At 35.4% G+C, this 11,762-nt stretch overlaps 1 protein-coding gene across 1 annotated transcript; it reads right to left on the bottom strand.

Annotated features, from left to right (window-relative positions):
• Window positions 1-1,365: 1,365 nt before the first annotated feature.
• LOC100177229 (membrane-bound transcription factor site-1 protease) lies at window positions 1,366-11,458 on the bottom strand. The gene is made up of 16 exons (XM_002122771.5): window positions 10,886-11,458; window positions 10,399-10,581; window positions 9,684-9,947; window positions 9,210-9,393; window positions 8,501-8,895; window positions 8,111-8,329; window positions 7,561-7,822; window positions 7,128-7,249; window positions 6,588-6,726; window positions 5,971-6,200; window positions 5,507-5,611; window positions 5,108-5,227; window positions 4,715-4,834; window positions 2,436-4,618; window positions 2,203-2,334; window positions 1,366-1,938 (listed from the first exon to the last, which is right to left on the bottom strand). The coding sequence occupies exons 1-14, from the start codon at window positions 11,351-11,353 to the stop codon at window positions 4,172-4,174; spliced, it is 3,258 nt and encodes a 1,085-aa protein (XP_002122807.1). The 5' UTR covers window positions 11,354-11,458; the 3' UTR covers window positions 1,366-1,938; window positions 2,203-2,334; window positions 2,436-4,171.
• Between the last annotated feature and the right edge of the window lie 304 nt (window positions 11,459-11,762).

The following is an 11,762-nucleotide window of genomic DNA, read 5'->3' as shown; positions in this document are numbered from 1 at the left end:
CGTTCTTGCAAATACTCAAAAACGTCCGGCATCCTGCTGATAGGTTTCGTTTCGCTTGGAAATTTTGCGAAAATGCTATCACACAAAGTATCTGCGATCTGTAGGCTATTTTGTTTTCGTAATCTGTATTATTGTTTATCGCAATCTGCACTTTGTTTATTTTGCAATGTCTATTATCCCCTTTTTAAATTCCAGAATATATGCTATCTGTATTTTGTTTTTCGCAATTTCTATTTCCCCTTGTTTACAAATAAATGCGGGTTGCTAATTTTTAAATCGGCCGGCATATACGCATGACTGCGCCTGTTGAATGAATTATAATTACTTTATTGGAACTTGCGCTATGCGAACACTAATGTATATGTATAGTAGGATGGGGAAGATGGGACACCTTTAGTATGTGATATCCAAATATTCTGATCGTGTCTTAAATAATTAACAATGGTCTATGGAAGTCGTGAGGATACGGTTTTATAATTGTTTGAATGATCTTTGTTTACCACCAAGTGGGACGAGAAAATAGAATGAAAAGGTGTCCCATCTTTCCCCACCCTACTATACCAAGGTATTTTAACCAGTGGAAAATATTTAAAAGCACGGCTTTTATTACATTATCAACAGAAATATTAAAAAAAGAACGTTTCATTTGTTGTTTGTTATAAACAAAATTTCAGATAAGCTAAGTTTTAAGCAAAAGGTTTGCTAAATAACAAGATTCGACCATACGTAACAAGTTTGCGATGATTAATAGCTGTGAGTCATTCGATTTTCGCTCACGTGGTTAGAGAGATCGGTTGTTTACGACATTTAGCGTACGTTGCTGAAACACTTATCGGTTCAGTGAAATTTTGGGTCGGTTTTTACGAAACACCTTTGGGCATGTAACATCTCGTAGCAGTAGGTGAGCGCCTTAGGGAGTTTAATTTCCAGCAAGCTTAAAACATTGCCTATTCAAATGTATGGACTATGCTAAAAATATAACACATGTAATATAGTTTTCGGGAAATGTCAGCACTTTCGGTCTTTAACATATTGTAATGGTTTTAAGTGCGGAGCTTTTATTTTTATACGACTACACAGGGTTCATTAACTTCTCAAATAAACGTAAAGAAAAAAATGAATGTTCTTACGACCAATGAGAATACATACATGGACAAACTAAACACAATATTTGTAATCCTTCTACCGATATGTATATTTCACGTTAAACATCAACAAGTATAGATAATGATGTATTTTGAAATCCAAAACATGAATTGAACAAGGTTGGTGTAATCGCCGCGGTTTCATAGCAAAAAAAAAGATTTTTAAGTTGCCGTTAATCGAACGGTAATTTTCCACTTAATAAAACAGCCAGGTTCCAAATTATGTTTATAAAGATTTTATTGCACAAGTGCTTCATACAACAGCTACTACATAAACATTCTTTTCAATGCGATTTTCTGATAAATAACATTATTGACCACACTTTGTGTTAGACAGAAACATTATGTTTATGCACTGACACTCAAATAAAAGTATTAGTGTACATTACATTTTAACTGGTACAATAAAAGTCTTACTACTAAATACAAAGTTTAAAATTTTCAACTTTTCTTGCTCCAATATTGTCTTTTTTTTAAAGTAATGATAACTGAACAACATAAAATAAATATTGACACATAAATGAGAAAATATATGATTTTTATGTGGGAATTTTTCACAGTACATGCCAAAATCACACAAAACTAGGAAAAACCACTACCTGTTATCTGTCATTACCATCTTGCTCAAGTTCTCCAACCGTTTCATTATTTTGTTGTGAAAGTAGGTCATGTTTCAACAAAGCAAGAACCTCCACTTTATTCAAAGCTTGTTGTTCTGGGTAAAGTTTTCTACCGATGTCAAAATATGAGTGGTCTGCTGGAGTTGTAGAATCCAAATCATCACAGAAGAGATCTGAGAGTTAGTTCAAATTAAGACTTATTTTTTAGTTAAATCTAGGGTTACATGGTAAAAATTCAGTTACACTTATAGTCGTCAAACAGAGAACCTTATTGATTAATGCGGTGAATGCAACATTCTTTGGCTCTGCTGATTTGTATAACTTTTGAGACCCTTTTTTTTACAACTTTATTTCAAATAATAAATTAATCAGAGTATTTGTTACACTATACCTTTGTTAACAACTAAACAAAACATCTGCACAAGTAGGTCGCTTACCTGCCGTATTTTCCATGTGATCACTTAGCAATTCTTCATATTGATGCTGTCTTTTAAACTCTAAAGATTCCAGCATATCTTTTGCTTTTACAGATTTCTTGTTCATGTTTTGTATCCGTTTTAACTTGGCTTCTGTGGGTGAATTAAAAATGTAAAAGTGAAAAAAAAATGGCTGCCCTCCTTTTTTTATTAGTAGATACAGGACTATATCACACAAACAACACAAAGTTTACCCAAATCATTCAAATAGGAATTTTCCAGTTTCTCTTCTGTGTCTTCCTGTTGTTGTTGACCGCTTGATAAAAATGAATCTTGAAATTCATCAGTATGATTGGCTTGATTGCCATTCTGTAGAGTGGATGGAGATCCCCAAGGATCCATGTTGAAGAAATAGTCCTAAAGATCTATAAGACCTGTTATGGAAGTAAGAAAACTAAAAGAATTATTTTAAATGCCAGTTTGGACAAAATTAGTTTATCACCATTTTTGAAGCACAGAAATAAGAGAAAAATTGCATTAATATTAAATTCAGTGGGCAGCATATAAATGATAACAGAAAAACTATCCTAATTTCCATAATTATTTAATCAGAGGAAATTTAAGAAATGTTTGATTAATTAAAATTACGAATCCTGATGTTTCGATTTTTTTTTCTTTTTCTTTTTTAAACTTTGGTCGTGATCGGACTTTTCAGATTTTTGTTTTTTCTTCTTTTTAGGACTTTTTTCCACTTCTTTAGGCTCATTTTTAATATTTTCTTTTCCGGTTTTACTCGCCTCATGAGAAATTTCATCTTCCGTTCCCAATTTTCTTTTCTTTTTCTCTTTTTTTAGAATTTTTCCAGGTTCACTAATTTCGAAATCATCAAGGCTTTGATAGCCGTCAAGTTTTTCAGATTTTTGCTTTTTTTTCTTCTTTTTGGGACTTTTTCCCGATTCACCAATATCTAGTTTTACTTTTCCTTCAGTCGTGTTATTAAGTTCACCAACGCTACTGTCCATTAGGTCATTTTTCCTTGATTTAGGTTTAGAAGTAGGTGCTTTTATCTCCCCGCCAAACAACTTCAGCCTTCGTTTCATGCCTGTAGGTTTTAAAGGGGGCTGTGGCCTTGGTAGGCAATAAACAGAGTTTGGTATTTCGACCGACAATTTTTCACTGAAAGTAACACACTCGTCCAATGACTTCATTAAATATGTGTTCGTAGAATTTTCTTTGTTGACTATAACCTGGTGTTTTATCACGTCTGGGTTTGCATTGGACTTATATTCCAATGCAGGCTGTCCTGCATCAGCCAAAGTGATATCGCCACTAAAACCATCTTCCAACTTAATAGTTACCCCGTTTAAATCACTCAGTTCAATGGAATTTGGAATTGAAACAAGATAAAGATTACGTTTTGTTCTTCCGTCATGGCAATCAAGTTGTGTCAAACGTTCATAGTTGCTTAATATCGCTTCTAATTTAGTTTTCCCTTTTCTTGGGGTCGTAACAGTACTTGACATAACTACTCAGTAAGTATATTCTGCATATAAAAGCAAGGTAAAATAAGCATAGGTTTATTGTGAAATTGCATTATAAAATATCATACATGATTACATGCCCCTATGGCGAGAAATAAAAATCGTATGTCTGCTAGGTGACGCTAATATTTGTTTTATTCCATGGGGAGCTATTTGCTCTTAATCTGATAATTGTATTTCTTAAAAAACATTGGATTTTATTCCCCAACAATTAAACTACCTTCGAACTCAATATTACAAAACACAGGACAGAACATGATCAATAATGTTTGACAAACATTCGTATAATGACAATGGTTCCTTACGTGCTGTACACTATGTGTTGTATTCAAAAGAGTAGATCATATACTTAGCAGTGAGTTGCCAGCACAAACATCTGCATTAAAACTTTTTCTTGCTTTTTATTAATTGTTAAAAAAAGTACAAATAATTAAACGAAAAATCTCTTGTTACACACCAGGGTGATCTATTGATGGAAACTTCACAAGATTTGAATGTCTGTAGCTCACTGTTGCTGTCTGGTGGCGATAGACCTTCCACCAGTTAAAGCAGCATCGAATTAAAAAACGTGGTGACAGTCGCCGCCGTGGGCCGGCAAGAAAACGCGTGAATATAATCATAAGAATTGCAACTGTGAGAAAAACAGCGAGAAAAATCTTCACAACTTGCAGGCGCTGATCACTTCTAAATCGTTTTCCAAAACCACTTTTCAATGGGACGAAAGCGGAATTAATTTTCCGCAGCAAAGCTTTGTCAGGTTTGGTGAGGGATAATTTCTGCGGTTTCCACATAAACTGTGGGGAAGATTCATTGATAAAGAATGGTAACTCCCATTCTAAGCTTGAGCAAGAAGGGAGGGGTCTTGGTATCGGTTTTCCAAGGTGAGCTTCCAGAACCTGGGTATAGTGAACAGTATAACATAAGTTTTACTTTTACACATTTTTATTTAAACATACATTAAACATACACACCCTTTTTTACATCTAACTAACCTTGGAGTATTTAAACAAGTGATTTCCCTCCATTCTATTAGGGAATTCTCCAGCAACTTTAAATTGACTTTTTAGTTTTTTCAACCCTTTATCTGATTCCAGAGCTGGAGATAAGATTCCCTGTGGTAGATTATTCAAAGTTGATTGTTTAATAAAATATTATAATGTAACGCTAAACGAGATAAGATACAACAGAAAAACTGGTCGAGAATATGACTATGGGTTGCTATGGGTAAACTTTATCCCTTTTGAACTTAATGGTTATACAGCCTGACAAAACTAGGGCAAACTTAAAATAATTTGCTTTGATTAATTAAAAAAATCACACCTGCAACTCAAAATTTGCAAAACATAAAAAATAAGCAATGCTGAATACAACATATTAATACGAACCTGAGTTATAAAATGCAGCAAAGCGTCCATAAGCCAGTAACAATCAGTTGTTAAATGAGCATCGTCAATGCAGTTTGAATCTCCGTACACAACTAACTTCCCACCATTACCTCCTGGTATCTGTTTTAATAAGTCGGGTGATTACTAATTTTAAAACACAAAGTGAGACAGTAAGTAAAAGCATGTTCAATACATTGGCACAGCAATTAGCGCACCTGCTCATCTAATGGTTACAGGTTAAATGTGAATCTAAAAATATTATTTTTTATTCTAAAATAGATAAATTTAAAGTTTAAAAAATTTAAAAAAAAAGAATTTTAGTAACTTATAATTCAACACCTTATGATTTTTAAAAAAAAATTTTGTGCATTTAAATTTTATTAAACTATAATTTAACACCTTATGCAAACCAAGAATTGGAACAGATTCTTTCATTTCTGAGCTAAAACCGGATAATATTTCCTTTCCTTGATCCTTTAGAGGTTTGCTCAAAATCATGGAGTTCTGCAATGCAGAGGGGTGTTAGGGCCAACTCATACCCATCTACTACATATGGTTAAGGCTTTGGCTTGCGACTATTTTTGGCACGTTTATATTAGGGCCACGAACTCGTATTCATCTAGCACATAGGGTGAAGGCTTCGCTTGCAACTATTTTTGGGATGTATGTCCACAAGACACCTAAAAAGCCTTTGGCCCCTTATGGGTTACCTAAATTGCCAGCCATAGTTTAAAAAAATATTCATAAAGTTACACATGTGGTAATTGGTAAGCGCATGACATGTGTCAAGCAGAACACTGCGCTAAAAAGCCATCACTGCCTCGTCATGCAAGGATAAATAAGCTTTATTCATTTCTACTCACAGGTGGGAACTGAAGAATCGAAGTTCCTGAAGCAAAATAAACTTCATGGCTCGAAACAACAAAAGAACCTTCTGACACCCGATCGGACAAAGCAGCTCCATATGGATGGAGGAGGTTGTTGAGAGCTGGGATGTTGCTCCCCCCCGTTTCAGGCATCCACCATCTTCTTGTGTTCTCATCGTAAAACTTAACTTTGGTCATCACTGAAGAGTTGTACCAATCTGCGAACACTGAATAAAAAGTTTTTTCAGTTAAAACTTTTTTGATCTTGATTTAAGTTTGAGAGCTATTGTAGAATTAACTGAATAAACTTTTTATTGCAATGCAGCAGAACAAAAACAGTCATTATAAAAAGGGTTTCTGTTTCATACACCTCGTGCTTACAAGGTACCGCATATGTAACTTTCCGGGTATTTTTTTTGTTGCATATTTTCATTTCTTTCAAAGTATGGTTGACAATTTAGACAACGCATAAAGCTCCTGGATTGGAACAGGTATTGTTAAGTGTCTTGGCTAATGATGTATGTGCCCACAATGCTAACAGTGGAAAACATCAAATCATTTAATTTAAATTATAATCAACTTTCCATAATATCAAGGTAGAATGCATCTCTTACCAACTACACTTAACCCTTCTTCAGTAAGGTCTTTGTGTAATTTGGAAATTTCATCCGGAAAATATTCTTCCTCAGGATCCACTATAAGCAATGTACTGTAGTGGCGTGCGTTGAAACATGTGTAGGGAGAGCCTAGTACCTGAATGGTGTATGTGTAAGTAAGTACCCTCATGCTTATGGAGTTACAATGGGTGTCTTCTTATGCATCAGACACACATGGTGTATTTATAAACCTTATACTTATGGTCGATTTACAATATGGGTGTCTTCTTATGCATCAAACACACATGTTATATTCATAAACCTCATGATCATGGTCGAGTTAGAACACAGGTGCCTTCAGATACACCAGACACACATGGAATATTCTGTATACCATGTGTTAGGTTATAACATTCATGTCATATAAATACCACAGGCCAGACAAACATAATGTTAAAAACAACAGGGGTGTTCGGTATAAACACCAAACACATACTAAGAATTCATACACCTCGGACAGAATGCCAAAATGGAAACACGAATCATTACAATGCTTACTTCAATAAAGTAGCCAGCATCACGCAAATGTAAATAGAGACCACGAAAGTTTGTATGAATATGATCCCCATTCCAATCCAAGGGATCATTCTTAGTATGCAGGTCATCACGTGGAAAATAACCTGGAGCAAAAACAACATCATGTTTTAAATGTTCGATAAAAACATCAATTGTTTAACAAAATTTAAATCATTTTTAAAGTGCCTGGTTTAGATTAGTTGTATTATTTGTTATTTACAAACATTGAAACCTAGTAAACATACAGATAAGGTACCTGATCTTAAATATACATGTATGGTACAAAGTTGGACTTTATGTTGGTTTATTAAAGTGCATTAATAAACTGAAGAGACAGTTTTAGGCCCCCAAAAAATACCCAAGCGAATGGGATTATTAAAATAGTTATACACAAGTGACAATTCACACATCTCACCAGCAGGGTAACGTAAATTATGAAACTGATCCCACAGTATTCGTTTTGCTCTCGGAGGAGTGGCAATGATCTTCACCTTGATGAAGAGCTTCACAGTGGATTGCTCTCTTCCCTCGTAATTATCCTCGCTTGGTGAAACAACCGTCAACTCCACGTGACCTTGAGCAACCCCCTCCCATTGTTCTGCTTCTGGTTTTACGGAGATTGACACGGCGAAGTAGCCCGACCACGGCCATAAGGAATTGGAATACGAGAAGGAAACCTAAATAACATATTTGTAATGGTAGGGGTGTGAGGGTAACGAGTCAATTGTGTTTGTGAATCCCCCAAGCCATCGCATGCACTGTAGGACCTCACCCAAGCATAGCAAGGGTGCTGGAAATATGCGTGCAGTGTGTTTGACAATTATGAGTGATGGTACTACATTTTAGCAATGCCGCAATAAGCAAATTTATAAATTTCTGAGTAAAATTTATGATTTGGGCAAAATAAAAAAAAAATCAATATAGTTACGACTAATTATCCCATTCAGTTAGCCTACTCCACTTACATCAATATATTTTCCATTATGTGAAGTATATGGGTGCCATGTGGGTGAACCTTTGATTGTCCCTGCCACTCCCATACCATTCAACACTGTTATATTTGCAACAATAGGCATAGCTGTGTAGTAGATGGGCTGGCTACAATAGGGCCACATGTATGGGCATTCAGTGAAGTCCAAATAGCTCGGTACAAGACTTGCTTGGGGTTGGTAGGAGCTTAAAACCTAAAAAGCAAAAAATAAATTTAACTTTAGACAGTTTTGGTTTAGTTTATAGTTTAACCAGTTTGAAAACCCATGTTTCAATCAATTGTTGGGTATTACAAATATTGACGCCTGTAATGTTTTAATACCTAAAGTAGTTCTGTTGTTTTATTATAATAGTTAATATTTCACCTTATACGCCTCAACCAAGTTGAGTTTCCCAACCCCTTGTTCAAATATATTGGCAGAAGGAAGTCTATCAGCTGAAGCAAGCAGGCATTGTTTAATACTTCCTGGGTTGATTAGATCACGTTGGTTTTTCTTCACAGAACTTAACAGAAGTGCTACAGCTCCCGTTACAACCGGTGATGCCACACTGGTGCCCGACAGAGCACGACATCCACCAGTGAGATCTGATGCGTAAACATTCAACCCATAAGTCACAATATCAGGTTTTATCCGGCCGTAACCGGCTGGCAGTTCCCATGTTGTCATGCCACGTGAAGAAAAGCGAGCGATATTGTTGCTGTAATCAACACCACCAACACCAATGACATCCATTTGATCAGCTGGGTTGTTTAAAGTACCTGGATATGCAGGTACAATGTTTACTTACATATTTACCAGCAAATCATGATGGTAGGTGCAGAAATAAACCAACAACACTTAAAGTCTTCACAACTATATATTTCATATGTATTCTGTTACTTCTCCTTCCAGACATTATGTAATACATAATCCATTCAATTAGTGAAAAAACATTAATTTCATTTTTTGCAAGACTTCATCACAGTTAAACTTTATAAACGAAACGAGTTCACATCTTTCTACCATCAGCCCATCACTTAACAGTTTTAGACCTACAGACCTACATGCTTTTACATAAAGAAGTATAAATTACCATACAGTGGTCCATCATTGCCTATAGCAGACACCATGATAACATGATTAGCAGTAAGTTCCCAAACTTTCTCCACAAATGGTTTATCCATAAAGTCTGGACCACCAATACTGAGATTAAGAACGTTTATCTTGCGAAGTATTGCATAGTTGAAAGCATCAAGGAACCATGAGGTGTACGAGACCTGAGATTAAATATCATAAGAAAATTTGGCCAATAAATTAAGAAAAAATTGACATAAGAACAGAAAAATTTAACAAAATATTGAATGAAAACAGCGGCTGCTAATAATCAGTTACATTGCAGAGTATGTTTGTCTTACTGTCCATGTGGTTTTAGTTATACAGCCACATAATACAGGCAGCACTCTCACAGAAATAAATATAAATAAATATATTTAAAAACATCTTGCCCAGTATATAGTAATTTAAAATACATAACAGAAATATAGGAGAAAAATCAATGCTGTGATACCTGATTATTGGTAAAGACACGAAAAATATAAAGTTCTGACTCTGGTGCGAGGCCGGGGCAATCACTGGATGAACCGCCGATCATACCGGCTACGAACGTCCCGTGTCCTAAACCATCATCACTGGTCTCTTCATCCGTCCAATCAGATCGTTCGATTACGTTTTTAAAATGTGGGTGTTTTGCTGGGAGACCCGTGTCGAAAATAGCAACTTTAACTCCTTGGCCTTTGAAACCTGCCTCCCACATTTGCTTGGCCTGCACTGCCTGTGTTGGAATGTTAAGCAAACTATTTAGAAAAGGTTTTTAAAATAACAATATAAGATGAGGCAACTGCTACATCTGGAAGGATAATGGTTAGTTTCACGTTGCTTTGCCATTCTTAATTTGTAGCAAAAGTAAGTTTTACCAATGGTGCGTTAATGCTTTTATTAACACTACTTTCTATGTTATTAACAGTGGTGCGACCAGGGAATTAAGAGGTTTACCCCACTACCAATCAAAATCATTGGCTCGTCATTTGTGTTGGTCAATCAGATAATAGCATTGATTTGTAGCCTGGTTGATCTGCTGGTTACAACAAATATTACCACAGTTATCCCAGCATTTTTTGAAGGTATAAAAGGCAATGAGTATGGGACTATAGGTGGTTATTGCCATTGGCCAATTTCCCATATTTTTTATTACTGTAGTAATGTTTGTTTAAATATTTTCGTACCTCTGCAATTTGCTTATTGTTTCCAATAGCCTTCAGTGGAACCCTCGATCTATGAAAATGAACCCCAGAAAACTTTTTGAAGTAACTTTTCCAGTCAGCCTTCTTATGGAAACTTTTTAAACTGCCAACAAATCTTCGCTGGGGGGTTATCGACTTAATACGGGCATGATTCATGTTGGCAACCTGAAATATTGAAATAGAATAAACAAATTTTGTATCAGTAGTAAAATGTAACTTTAAAACATAGAGCAAAGCTCTTGGTAGTATTACAGTCTGCCTGTGTTAAAATTGATACAACTGTTGATACAAAGTAAACTCGTTTGACATTTATACACATTTTCAAAGTAATATCTACTTTGGTGGGGACTCTCGCTCTCTGGTTTATAGAGTCTAAATTAAAACACTTGAAAGCAAGAAACCTTGAAAATAAAACCAACAAATTTATTTTTACTTCTGCCACCAGGCATAATGTAAAATAGTCATTTACCTTATTAATAGATGTTGTGGCAATTTGCAAAACATCGAAGTCACTTGGATAGGCATTACCAAGATTAGTTCTCTCCAAAACTCCTATGGATGAGTTGATGATGTTTGCACCGCTTGCAGCAGCAAATATAATCAGATGTCGATCAGTTTTCGAGTAATAACCATCGAACTGAACAATGAATTCATTTTGAACGATATCACTGCTCTGTATGGTGTGGTTAATGGCACCAATGTCTTGTAGAGTTGTTTTACTCAACACATTACTCTCCCATGATAAAATTGTAGACTGCAAACTTTGTGTATTGGTAGGACCAGGTAATAAACTTTTCTGTTTCCTCCTGTCCAGTGGAAAAGTCCCGTTTTGGTTGTGTATTGCCCCAGCAACATGGATAGAAATATCATATGAAAATATAAAAACTGCGGCAGCTACGAGCAAGGCAGCATAAAGTTTGAACAAAGTTCTCTGCATTGTAACATGCTTTCTTTGCTTAACGTGTAATTTCTTCTAGAAATAATTCAACAGTGGAATTTTAAGTTAAAAAACCTACCCTGGTGTGAAATATAAACAATAAGATAATAAATCTAATATTCTATTACCCTCAGGGCTTAGAGTAACAATAGTACAAAAATAATAGCAAGTCTATAATACAAATACAAACACACATGCTGTAAATGTAAGGTGTCAACGCTACAGTGAGCCTGGTACCAAACAACTAACATACACTAGTCACTAATGGTTACAATTACATCATACATAGTCCAGTACACAAACCATACACAACCCGGTACACACACTTACCGAACAGAATAGTAAAAGTACGTAGACTGTTAACCAAATCTTGGCCTCACGTGATAAAGTAAACATACCTCATATCACG

Source organism: Ciona intestinalis, chromosome 11, assembly GCF_000224145.3.
Source record: "Ciona intestinalis chromosome 11, KH, whole genome shotgun sequence".
NCBI classification, from domain to species: domain Eukaryota; kingdom Metazoa; phylum Chordata; class Ascidiacea; order Phlebobranchia; family Cionidae; genus Ciona; species Ciona intestinalis.
Note: the sequence above shows the minus strand (reverse complement) of the source record. Positions and strands in the feature narration are given on the sequence as shown.